Below are 13,798 nucleotides of genomic sequence, written 5' to 3'. Positions count from 1 at the left end.
ATCAGTTGCTTCTAACACATCATGTGCTTCCTGTGATTCTTTTCAATAATAGTTGGTAATAAAAGACAATTGCATTCATTAAAAATCAGACAAACCACAAAACTTGAGGACTGAGATGTACTTGTATTCCAAGATATGATTAACATGTCAATTAACACAACAGTTTGTTACCATAATCGTGAAATTCAGACCTTATAAGAAAGTGAAAATGTGTATGCCTCAAACTTTAAGCAACCCCAAAACAGAACATATTAATTTTAATTTTATTTTTATTTTTATTTTTTGTATGGTTGGCATTTTGGTGCGTCTCACACACCAAAAATAATAATAAAAAAGTAAAACACATCCTTTTAATTGAATAAATTGATTAAAAAAAAAACTCGAAGCGGTGATACATCATTAGTCCATAGCCGAAATCAAGTAATTTTAGTTTTGTTGAATTGTAGGGGGTAGGGTAGGGTAGGGTAGGGTAAAGTGACTGAGTAGGTAACGGTTAAAATATAGAGAAAATTACATAATTTATTTTTAAAAGTATGTGAGTCAGAATTTATATCTCTTAATTTTAATTAATATTTTTTATTAGTATAATTATTTAATTAAAAAAATTATTAATCAATAATAAAAAATAAAAATCTTCACCCATATCCTTTTAGTTGTATTTATCTCCATTCTCCAAGTGTAAAACAGCTATTTCTATGGGTATGGTAAGAAGGAATTATCAAATAATGGTAATAGTGCTTTTCAGAGCTGTTATCTTATTGCACATCAAATAATTGACACCTAAACCACTTCTTAAGACAAAATCCTTTCTAATTAATTAGCAAAACAAATATAATAAAGTAAAAAATAAAACCTTCTTCCATTGGGCAAACATGAACTAACGAACCAAACCCCACACCCAAGTCTTAACCCACTTTTATTGTTTGGACTTGATAATTTCTATGTTTTAATAGAGCATTAACATGTACCTGCAAGTTTATGGAACCATAAATATAAATAATCTCACTCAGTTAAACCAAATGTTAACAAAAATTGATTAAAGCAGTACCATCATCGTTATGTTCGACAAAGAAATACGTTGACTGTACCACATATTAGATATCTAATCAAATCATACAAAATGTTTGAAACAAAACTGATATTAATACACTATTTGACATGTTTGGTCATTGGACGTTGATGTCTCGGATGAAATTATAATATATATTTCAACCAAAAATAAAGGAAAAAGTTAACTATAGTTGAAGAATAAAGTAATACTAAAAAAATAAAATGACTAGTAATGGTTGGAGTGGAGAAAAATTAAAGAAAAAAAAGCCAACAATATGAAATAGTTGGTTTTTTTTTTTATGAATATCCTCCTAACTTTACGAGTTTGACAAATTAGTTTATTAAATTTTTTTTTCGACAATTCACTTTTTAAATTTTAAAATATGTTGCATTGTTAGTTACATTGAAAATGAAGTTAAAAATTTAAATGGTATCTTCCCCATGAGTGTTTAAAAATTTTGTCAGTAACTCTAGTCTTTTTGCATCAAATTGAACCCTTAAATCTTAGTAATCTTCTCCAATCTTTGGTTTTCAATAGAAACACTCAATTCCTAAATCTCTATCCTAAATTAGGGAGTTTTTCTAGTAGTCTATGTAAAAATGGTCTATTGATAGTTTTTTTTTTTTTTTTTTTTTTTTTTTTTTAAAAATGGTTTTTTTTTTTTTTTTTTTTTTTTTTTTTTTTTTTTTTTTTTTTTTCAGCAGTTAAATTGTATCAGAATTTGTCTATTCTGCATATTTTTTCAATCTGATGTGATTGAGGTATTATAATTATTAAAATTTGGTTTCCAAAGCTTTTTTCTTCCATAAATCAATCTTTAAATTTATTTTTTTTGGTATTTTGATATCTATATTTAAAAATTATTGTGGTCTATTTTTTTTTTTTTTAAGATTTACAATTATGAGAGAAGACATATTTTTAAATATGACATGAGAATCATGTCATATTAAAATAACATGGTAATTTGAAAAACAAGATTAAAACTAAACAGTTCTAAATTATGCTCTAGTAATAAGTTTTTTTTTTTTCTTTCATATACTATAGAATTTTCGTTTAGAATTTAATTAATTGTCTTAAAAAACAATAATTAAAGTAATATCATAAAATTAAAGGAATAATAAGGTAGAGTTCTTCCTCAAATTTATACTTTTTGATTCTTTCTCAATTAACCTTTTGAATAATGTATACATAATTAGAACGAGCATGAATTGAACTGAGTAAGATTTATAATAAAAAATTAGAGTTAGAATAAATTGTTTATTAAGGAGCAGGTGAAGGACAGAAAGACATGTTTACTTATGCGCAATTAAAACGACATGAATCAGAATAAGTAAGATTTAGAGTAAGAAATCAAAATCAGAATAAATTATTTACTTAATGATAGAATTTGAAATTAAAATTACTCTAATTTTATTCATGTATTTACTTACACCAATTAGAATGAACTTGTATAAAAGTATTAATATATCATTTAATAAATTTTGTATTTTTAATTAAAAAGATAAATTGTGTACTTTAACATCGTTAATAAATTTGAGTTTTCAATTTTAAATTTTTACAGTAAAATTTTTTAAAAAAATATCATATTTAACTTTTTTTACTGCAGTAAAAAATTTTAAAAAAATATCACATTTTAACTTAAATTAAAAATTTGAATCTATAAGGTGAACGAAATTAGAGTCCGTTTAGTTCATTGATTCGAGTTTTTAATTCGAGTTGAGATGTGACTTTATGTGAGAACTTTTACTGTAACAAAAAAGTTAGATGTGATTGTTTATGAGAGCTTTTTACTGTAAAAAAACTCGAATTCTAAATTCAAATCAACGAAATGAAGGGGTTTTTAGTATATTAAAATCTGGGTTTGAGGAAACTCCACCACGCACCATGGCCCATGCTCGCCGCCCCCGTTCATCCCCTAGCTCCCCCATCCTCGCCGTCCGACCCAGCTACGGAACCTGTCGCGGAACTCATCGACGCAACTCCGCCCACTCCCATTTGCCAGGGCCAAATCTCTCTCTCTCTCTCTGCCCTTCGAACTTTTTGCTTTTATTTCAAGTTTGATTTCATCTGGCAAATCACTCGGCACTTGCTTATCAAATCCTAATTCTCTGTTTTTCCTTTCAATTCCCTTTCTATTTCTTCAATTGCAGAAGCACTCTCACACTCGTTATTCTTTTAATATTTGGTTAAACTACTGAGAAAAAGGGGAGTTGGCAAAGGCCAACAATTTTCTAGTTTAATGATTTTTTTTAATGACTTTCCACGTGAGATCTGGGAAACGAATTTTCTAGTTTTTTTTTTTTTTTTTTTAAAATGAAAACAGAGAATTTTCTAGTTAGGGTGCGGGTATAGTTTAAATTTTATTTAATTTATTAGAAGGGTAGTTTAGATATTTTCTATCTCAAAAAAGATATTTAAATATTTAAAAGATATTTTTTAAATTTTAAAAATACTTATTTAATATTATTAAAAATATTAAATATTAAATATAAAATATAAAATTGATTTTATTCTTTTAATATTTCAAGGAGTACTTAATTTATTTTTCAAAGAAAAAAAAGGAAAGAATGTGGTGTATTAAATAAGGGTAGAAAATTAAACTATTTGATAATTTTTTTATTTCTTAGATATATATTAAAACGATTTGTTATTGTTATGTATATTGTTTTTAAACAGGGTGATTTTGATTGCAGAGGGTAAAAAAGTAAAGAAAATTGAACCCGTATATTTTTGCTCTGAAAATTGAACCCGTATATCGTAGCAAGTTTCGGGCTTGTTCTTTTGGAGTTTAACTTGAGTATAATTCTTGAATTGAATTTGAGTTATAACTTGAGTTAAACTTGTAACTTGAGTTTGTGTTTGGTTGTGTACATTTGAATTATGGTTTGAAATAAGAATCTTTTTGAGTTTGTGTTTGAGTGAATCAAAACTTGAATTTGTATTTAGATATTATTTTAATAAAAACTCAATGCTGCTGAAAAATTTTAATAGGGTATATGGGTCAGATTTTATTCATCTTTTCGTTGTCAACGCATAAAAAAAATCATCTCAATCAGAATTTAAACGAAAAAGTTATAGCATTTTTAAGAATAGAAAAAATATTGTTCATTAATTTGAGTTTGAGTTTCTGAACTCGAGTTTAAGGATTCATTTCGTTGATTCGAGTTTAGAATTTGAGGTTTGCTATAGTAAAAAGCTCTCACAAACAATCACATCTAATTTTTTTACTACAGTAAAAAGTTCTCACATAAAATTACATCTCAACTCGAATTAAAAATTCGAATCAGCGAACTAAACGAGAACTCGAATTTTAGTCTTAAACTTGAGTTTGAACTCAAATTTAAACTTAAAAGAACATGAACTCGAATAAAGTTATAATTTGAGTTAGTCTTTTTTAAAATTTTTCACTAGAGTAAGCCCGAAATGTATTAATGATAAATAATTGTGCCAAGTTTGGTGGGTTTGGGTTTTGAAATTGGAGGATCAGACAACCCACCACCAGACCAGACCAGACCAGTTGCGTTGCTTGCGGCTCCCCTCTCTCTCTCTCTCGTTTCTCTTTCTGTTTGCCTTTGGGACTTTTTTAGAGAGAGAGAGAAGTGAGAGAAACAGTAAGAAAATACTACTTTTTAATTAATTAATTTTAGAATTTATATTATTATTTTACATTTGCGGCGAAGAAGAAGAATAAGAAAAGAAACAATTACAATTACAATTACATTACATAGCGACTACCACTACTACTTGACTACTTGTACTTGTACTTGTACTCGTACTGCAACTTCTTCTTCTTCTTCTTCTTCTTCTTCTTCTTCCATGACGATGACGATGGCGATTGGCGATAATAAGATCTATTTGATCGACTAGTTCTTCTTCTTCTTCTTCTTCTTCAGTTCAGGTAAGAATCAATAACATAAATCAAATCTCGATTAAATAGTTCTTCCACATTCTTTGCTGCTTTTTTTTTCTTTTTGGATCTTCTTCGGAAATATGCTTCATAATAAGATTTAACCCATTTCTGGAAATCCTTCTTCAGATCTTCTTCCTCATCTGCATTTCCAACCTTTTACCAATATTGATATTATGATTTTTCATTACTTTTCTTTTTCTTCTATTCTACTGCTTTGATGAATTTTTGACCACGAGAAAAAAAAATCAAGTTTGAAATTATTACTATATTTATCTTACAAATTTTTGCTTCTTTTTCTAAGCTAACTCAGGAAATTAATTGGAAAAACAAAATAATTGATTGATCTTTCTCTTTTGAGCTGGGAAAAAAAAAACAAAAATATTCCCGTCGGTCATTTCTGGCTTACACATTCTATAAAATATAAAATAATTACATTAGATATCTCTTAGTCAAAGTTTGTTACATTCTTATGCCACTGTTTAGTTTAAAGAAATATGTATACATGTGATGATTTTGGTTCTTCATATTAGATTTAGATAGATATCTCCGTTTCTGAGTTCTGATATAAATTGCTTCCTTCCACATTATTCAGTTGGATCATTCCCTTTGCCTTTTGTTTTGTTTTTTTTGTTTTTTTTGTTTTTTTTTGTTTTTTAATAAAGTAACTCAAAAAAAGAAAAAAAAATTAATTAGTGGTTTCGTCTTTAAATGTGATCCTGATCACATTACTTTCTCATTCTACAGAACAAGTTAACAAACATGTTGACTGTTAGTTAGTTAGTTAGTTTGTTTGATAACTTCTTCTGTTTTACTGTTCTCCCTTTCTTTCATAACTATTTGTTCTAAATCGTTGTCTGTCTGTCACATTACCATTACAATTACATAGTGGTCTTCTGGTGCTCTGTGCTCTCTAAAGTGTAGAGAAGAGCAATCGATTGATGGGTTCAAGATTCCCATCTCATCAACTCAGCAATGGCCTCTATGTATCGGGCCGCCCCGAGCAGCCTAAAGAGAGGACTCCCACTTTGAGCTCAGTAGCTATGCCTTACACAGGTGGCGATATCAAAAAGTCGGGAGAGTTGGGCAAAATGTTTGACATCCCTACAGATGGTTCTAAGTCGCGGAAATCCGGACCAATAAACACTGCTCCTTCAAGGACTGGATCATTTGGAGGGGCTGCTTCACATTCGGGACTGATCATGGCCAATGCCGCACCTCGTGGCACTTATACTACGTCGGGCCCTGTAACTTCTGGCTCTGCTTCAGCTTCACTAAAGAAGACAAACTCTGGACCATTGAATAAGCACGGGGAACCTATAAAGAAGTCGTCTGGTCCTCAATCAGGAGGCGTGACTCGCCAGAACTCTGGCCCTATTCCTCCAGTTCTTCCCACAACAGGTCTTATTACATCCGGACCGATTTCTTCGGGCCCACTCAACTCATCCGGCGCACCAAGGAAGGTATCGGGGCCTTTGGAATCTACAGGGTCGATGAAAGTACACGGTTCTTCTGTTGTTAACAATCAAGCTGTCACTACCTTGAGCCAAGATGACGAGTATTCCTTCAGGAGGAACTTTCCAAAGCCAATATTGTGGTCTGTGATACTGCTATTCATAATGGGCTTCATAGCTGGTGGGTTTATTCTCGGAGCGGTTCGCAATGCCATTCTCCTCATTGTTGTAGTAGTTCTTTTCGCAGCGGTCGTGGCATTGTTCACTTGGAATACCTGTTGGGGCAGACAAGCCGTTGTTAATTTCATTTCCCGCTATCCCGATGCTGAGCTTAGGACTGCGAAAAATGGACAACTCGTGAAAGTTTCTGGGGTACGTTGCTTAAAAAATTCCGGTAGAATATCATTTTGCCTTTGTGTGCTGTTGTTAGATTTTCTTTCAACCTTCTGTTTTGACTTTTCATTGGTTTATATATTTATTTATTTTTTCAATTCATTCGTTGAAATATAGTTTGAGATGGGATTAAGACTTGTTGTTGTTTGTTGTTTGTTTGTTTGTTTGTATTCGTTGAAATATAGTCTGTGTAAGTTCTGTTTCTTCTTGCTCTGTATGTGTCATGTATATTTAAAATGTTCCAATGTTACCAACGATTTATCGGACAGGCGGAGAAACAGAGAGTGTGGAAATATAATTTAGTTTCAGAATATAAACTCAATTACTATGCAACAGTTAGAAACAGTGTACAAGTTAACGCTTGCCAATTATTTTCCAAAGCATCACATGTCTATGAAGTTGAATAAAGCAAATGTCATGAACAGGCGGGGTTTCCCCCTGCCTTTGAATGTGGCAGCAATATATCAATATAGAAGTATGGTAATTATATATACTTTCTCTGATGATATGAGCAGGTGACTCAAAAGGGTGCATGCACACGCACGCGCATTTATACCTACAGCAGCATCTTTTAATTAGACCGAACTAATTAAAGATTTTGTTTAATTGAGAGAATTTTCCATGCTCACTTTACCAGCTAATGAATTTGGATATGTATTGTGTTTCAATTCACGTTTTACCTCAACTCCTATTGGAGAAAGACTAAGCATGTTGAAATTTTTAACTATTCCATTACTTTTCCAGTCCAAAGAAAAGAAGAATTTCTTAAATGTCTTAAACAATGCTGACATTGTTATATGGTAAGGGTCCTCAAGTATCTGGTGCGGAGACATAGTGAGAGAGGGGGGAAGATATATATATATATATATATATATAGAGAGAGAGAGAGAGAGAGAGAGAGAGAGAGAGAGAGAGAGAGAGAGAGAGAGAGAGAGAGAGAGAGAGAGAGAGAGAGAGAGAGAGAGAGAGCTTCAGATATCTTCTGTGTTTTTCAGTCTGGTTAGTTGCCATATTAGCCTTTTGCATATGCATGCATAAATGAAACATTTCAAAGATTCACGTTTATGATTTTTGCAATCCTTGAAGGTGGTTACCTGTGGTAACGTGCCCCTTGAGTCATCCTTCCGGAAAGTTCCTAGATGCGTCTACACATCAACGAGTTTGTATGAGTACCGGGGATGGGATTCAAAACCAGCAAACTCCAGACATCGTCGTTTTACATGGGGACTTAGATCCTCAGAGGTAGGTAACTGAAATATTTACATGTGCAACTGTTTAACACAGATAATGGGACAGCTATATCTAGATGCTTTTGAATACTCCCTGCTTCATGAATAAATTACATCTTTATTTTAAAGTATCACTTTTAACTTTATTATATTTTCTCTACTTCCTGGATACAAAGCTTTAAAATTGAGTAGGCTTTTCACTGCTAGAGTAATATGGCATTTGTGAAGAGAGCTTCTGTATTCTTTTTGCTGGTTAAGTAGTACCACTTGGAGGAATTTCAATAAAAGCAGATAGGAAATAGAGGGCATGTCATCCTCTAAAGGAAGTTAAAATATATACATATATACATTTATATCGAAAGATATCCTAGAAGACTTAACAAAAGACTGAACACTGTGAATTTGAAACAATGCTACTGCAGCATAAGCCATAGGTGAAGGAACATCTTTAAAATATTTAGAGCTAGCAGCCCCACACGAAGCGAAGTGTTTAACTGTTAGCACTCCAGCCCTCAAGTTTGTGTATGCGAGAAGGAGTAAGGAGCAGGGGCAGGAGGGGAAATTGGCTATCACTGGATCAAGGCAAGGGTAAAGGGCGTCGTTAGAATACGGTTATGGGTTATGGGGATGTGTGCAAGGGTCAGATTTGGGGAAGGGGAGTTAGTTAGAGGATTGTGAAATAACTAGCCTACGGCTAGAGAATGTAGGGTATCGAGAATTAAGAGAAGACTTGAGTCTGTGGAGGTTAGGAGGGGTCCTCGAATTCACCTCCATCTTTAATTTTCAGTATTTTCCAGTATTGCATTTTGTTTTCCCTGTACGTATTTGATTGTCATTCAATCAAAGGAACTAGGCCATTCTGGTTGTTTCTTCGGATTCCCTATTGTTTTCCTTAGCTCCACGTATAATTTTTCTGTCTAGAACAGAGGGAGTCCTAACAGTTTTGGTATCAGAGCACCGATCCATGGCAAACCAAACAGATTGTTTCACGTTGTTGGAGAGGAGATTGAATGGGTTCGAGGACTCTCTGCAATCCTTCGGGGACATGGTGAGCCCAGTTCCTCGCCTCCAAGGGGACGTGGTGACGTTGGGAGCACGCCTCGGCGAAGTACAAGGTGAGATGGCTTCCATGGGAACCAAGATCGACGGGCTCCAGGGCTCAATCGTGAGGTTGGAGGAGTTAATGGTGAGGCAAGCACGCATCGACTAGTCACCACCCAGGCGGCAACGGGGCGAGTTCAATTCTCAAGGGCGGGGAAGGAATGATCAGACGCCCCCACGGAGGGAGGCCTTGTGGCCAGGCCGAGGCGAGTTCAGTCCGCCGAGGGGGGAGCCAGCGAGGGGAAGAATGGGATACCCCCGCCACAGGTCGCCGGAGAGAGTGCGAAATCAAGGGGAACACCGGGAAAGAAGCTGGAACTTCCCTTGTTCCATGGGGAGGATCCTCATGGATGGATTTTCAGGGCCGAGCGATATTTCACCGTCAACGAAGTGGTCGAAGACGAGAAGATCCTAGCTACTTCCGTATGCATGGAAGGTCGAGCCCTTAGCTGGTATCAATGGCTTGATTCACAGGAGCCGTTTGAAGAGTGGTAGGAGCTGCGCGCAGCCATCCTCCAGAGGTTCAGCCTGTCGCGGGAAGGAGACCCCACCGAGAGATTAATGGCGCAAGGGGGAACGGTGGCGGAGTACCGGGAAGGGTTCGAGGCCTTAGCAGCGACTCTGAGCGGCATTCCCGAGAAAGTTTACAGAAGCGCTTTCCTCAATGGCCTGAGGGAGGATATACGGGCGGAGGTGAAGATGCACAGGCCTATTGGGCTGCCCGAGACCATGGACTTGGCCCAGCAGGTGGAAGACAGGTTGGAGGCAGTGGATCGGGTACGGAAGGGTCGGAGCAACCGGATTGATTATTGGGGTAAACCGGGTTATAACCATAGCCCTAGTTTCTCGAGCACTCCAGAGGGCTCCCTTCGATCCCAAGCACCGCGCGACCTCCCCACAGCACCGCGACACCGAGAGGCTCCTGGAGGGGCAGTGGGGGCGGTGGCTCACCTTTCCGAAGGCTTTCCTACAAGGAGATACAACAGAAACGGGCACGGGGGCTTTGTTTCCGGTGCGATGAAAAGTTTAACCCGGGATACCGCTGTAAGCTCCGACAGCTTCAGGTCCTTCTCGTCTCCGGAGAAGACTCCGACCAGGAGGAGGACCTTCGGGAGGAACCGGCTGAAGCAGCAACCGTACTGGTGGAGACCACCGAAGGTAACGTCGATCTTTCACTCAACTCCCTTCGGGGATTTGCCTCCGCAAAGACCATGAAATTGCGAGGAACCATCGGCGATAGGGAAGTCGTCGTGCTAGTCGATAGTGGGGCCTCCCACAGTTTCATTTCAGCTGAGCTGGTGTGGACTCTGGCCCTACCAACGGACTTATCCGTGCGGCACAATATTCAGGTGGGCAACGGTATGAATTTTCAACAAAACGGGGTGTGCCGAGGGGTACGGCTTCACATACAGGGACACTGGGTGATCGAGGACTTCTTCCCGTTTGAATTAGGCAGTGCGGAGGTGGTTTTGGGCATTACTTGGCTATGTACCCTGGGAGAGGTTCGGGCAGATTGGGCGAATTTCACCATGAAATTCCAGCAGGAGGGCAGCTGGGTACAGTGGACGGGGGATCCATCCCTCAGCTATTCTCTGGTAAATTTCCGTTCCTTAACTCGGTTTTGTCAAGCATAGGAGGTGGGGGTGCTCTTGGAATTAAACACTGTAGAGGCAGAAGGGCCAGACGTGGAAACGCCCAACTTGCCTCCGGAATGTGATGGCCTTCTCCGGCGATTCCACCACGTTCGCGTAGGGCGAGGGATCACTGGATAATCCTGCGAGAGGGGGCGACTCCTCCCAACATTCGGCCCTACAGGTACCCGCAGATACAAAAAGGGGAAATAGAAAAATTGGTGTCGGACATGCTGGTTTCAGGCATCATACCCTTTCGCCAGCCCGGTACTGTTGGTTAAGAAAGGACGGTAGTTGGAGATTTTGTGTTGACTACCGAGCCTTAAATCAGCTTACGGTTCCGGATAAATTCCCGATTCCGATCATCGACGAGCTATTGGATGAGCTACATGGAGCTTCGGTTTTTTCCAAATTTGATTTGAAAGCGGGGTTACCATCAGATACGGGTGCGGGAAGGCGATGTGGAAAAAACGGCGTTCCGCACTCATGACGGGCATTACAAGTTCTTCGTTATGCCCTTTGGCCTCACCAATGCGCTGGCCACATTTCAATCACTAATGAACACGGTATTTCGCCCTTTTCTCCGCAAATTTGTACTAGTTTTTTTTTTTTTTTATGATATACTAGTCTACAGCATGTCATGGGAAGAACATTGTGGTCACCTAAGGCAGGTCCTCACGGTCTTACAACAGGAAGCCTTATTTGCTAACTACAAAAAATGTGTCTTCGACCAGCAGAGGGTGGAATACCTCGGCCATGTCATTTCTTCGGAGGGGGTGTCGGCCGACCCATCCAAGGTCGAGGCCATGGTCTCCTGGCCGACCCCTCAAAATGTAAGGGACCTCCGTGGATTTTTAGGCCTTACGGGTTACTATAGATTGTTTGTGAGGGGATATGGTACCATTGCCCGCCTTCTCACCAATCTACTTAAAAAAGGGGCTTTCTTTTGGGCCAACGAGGCGGCTGCAGCCTTCCTTCAGTTGAAGACAGCGATGACGAAACTGCCCATTTTGGCCATGCCAGACTTCACCAAATTATTTGTGGTAGAGACTGATGCCTCGGGAACCGGGGTTGGCGCCGTTTTAATGCAGGACGGCCGACCCCTTGCTTACTTTAGCAAGGTGCTTTCTGCCACATCTCGTCTGTCTTCAGTATATGAGCGCGAGCTCCTGGCCATTGTGCTCGCGGTGCAGAAATGGAGACACTACCTCCTGGGGCGACACTTTGTCGTGCGCTCGGACCAGCAGAGCCTGTGTTTTCTCTTGGATCAGCGGGTTCTGCCACTTGAGCAGCTATGCCTGGTTGCCAAGTTACTCGGTTACGACTTTGAAGTTCAATATAAACGGGGTGCAGCAAACAAGGCCGCAGATGCCTTGTCTCGGCGTGGAACTGTAGCAGATGCATCCCTCGCAGCCTTATCTATTCCCCATCATTTTGACATCGAGGCCCTTAAAAGAGACCAACAAACAGATCCGGACTGCGCCAGGCTTATTTTTGCCGTGCAGCAAGATCAGCCTCTGCAGGAGGGCTTTGGTTTTCGCCAAGGGCTGCTCAATATTCGGGACCGTGTGGTCCTGCCCCCCATCATCGGCGTGGATCACCCGGGTGTTGCATGACTTCCATGACTCGGAGGTTGGGGGGCACTCTTGTTTCCTGCGGACTTACAAACGGATAGCAGCCATTTTCTTTTGGATGGGAATGAAAAAGGCCATAAAGGATTATGTGGACCAGTGTGAGACTTGCCAACAGAAGCTTTGTCGCCAGCAGGGCTATTACAACTACTGCCTATTCCAGCTCGGATTTGGGAGGATGTCTCTATGGATTTTATCGGTGGCCTTCCAAAGTCACGAGGGATGGATACTATTTTAGTCGTCGTCGATCGCCTATCCAAGTATGCGCATTTTTGCCCCTTGGCGCACCCCTATACAGCCACCCAGGTGGCTGCCTTGTTTGTCCGCGAGATCGCCCGATTACATGGATTTCCCTACTCCATAGTCAACGACCACGACTCGATTTTTATGAGCCATTTCTGGCGCGAGATGTTCAGACTCTAGGGAACAAGGCTGCACCCGAGCACAACTTATCATCCCCAATCGGATGGCCAAACGGAAGTTACAAATCGGTGTTTGGAAACATATCTCCGATGCTTCGCCTGCGACAAGCCGCGGCAGTGGCTGTCGTTTTTACCTTGGGCAGAGTATTGGTTTAATACTACATATAATGCTTCAACCAAGTACTCTCCCTTCCAAGTAGTGTATGGCCGTGAACCTCCTCCCCTGTATCGTTTTCCCGAAGGATCAACAGCCGTCAATGAGGTCGATGTCCAGCTCCAGCAGCGCAATCTCATGCTAGACGCCCTCAAGGATCATTTGCTCTTAGCACAGCAGTGCATGAAGCATTTTGCTGATCAACACCGCAAGGAGGTCAACTTCGCCCCTGGTGACCTGGTTTTACTAAAGCTGCGGCCCTATTTCATGAGGTCATTGGCACGTAAACTCAATGAAAAACTTAGCCCTCGATTTTATGGACCTTTTACCGTTCTAGCTAAGGTCGGGCCAGTTGCTTACCACCTCAAGTTGCCGGAGAGCTCCAAAATTCACCCGGTCTTCCACGTCTCTCGGCTTAACACCTTTAAGGGGCAGCAGTACAGCGGTCTGGCTTTGCCGGAACAATTGACTGATGCGTTGGAGCTCCTGGTTCAGCCAGTTTCAGTTTTGGACTCCCGGTTTGTGACTGTAGGAGGGCGCCAGGTACATTTTTGCCCCTTGGCGCACCCTTATACAGCCACCCAGGTGGCTGCCTTGTTTGTCCGCGAGATCGCCCGATTACATGGATTTCCCCACTCCATAGTCAACGACCACGACTCGATTTTTATGAGCCATTTCTGGCGCGAGATGTTCAGACTCTAGGGAACAAGGCTGCACCCGAGCACAACTTATCATCCCCAATCGGATGGCCAAACGGAAGTTACAAATCGGTGTTTGGAAACATATCTCCGATGCTTCGCCTGCGACAAGCCGCGGCAGTGGCTG

General features: G+C 39.4%; 1 protein-coding gene across 2 annotated transcripts in view; it reads left to right on the top strand.

The window, feature by feature from the left end:
- Nucleotides 1-4,541: 4,541 nt before the first annotated feature.
- The window catches only part of LOC21387318 (uncharacterized membrane protein At1g16860), a 13,003-nt gene continuing 3,746 nt past the window's right edge, over nt 4,542-13,798 (top strand). Inside the window, exons 1-3 of one of the 2 annotated variants that reach the window (XM_024168289.1) lie at nt 4,542-4,949; nt 5,878-6,784; nt 7,892-8,047. In XM_024168289.1, the coding sequence (XP_024024057.1) occupies nt 5,900-6,784; nt 7,892-8,047 (1,041 nt within the window). In that variant the 5' untranslated portion in view covers nt 4,542-4,949; nt 5,878-5,899. Of the gene's footprint in view, nt 4,950-5,847; nt 6,785-7,891; nt 8,048-13,798 lie in introns of both variants that reach the window. The other variant, XM_024168288.1, reaches the window with a different exon arrangement.

The sequence above is a fragment of the Morus notabilis genome, unplaced genomic scaffold, assembly GCF_000414095.1.
Source record: "Morus notabilis unplaced genomic scaffold, ASM41409v2 Scaffold917, whole genome shotgun sequence".
NCBI classification, from domain to species: Eukaryota; Viridiplantae; Streptophyta; class Magnoliopsida; order Rosales; family Moraceae; genus Morus; species Morus notabilis.
This window is presented reverse-complemented; position numbering and strand designations above follow the sequence as displayed.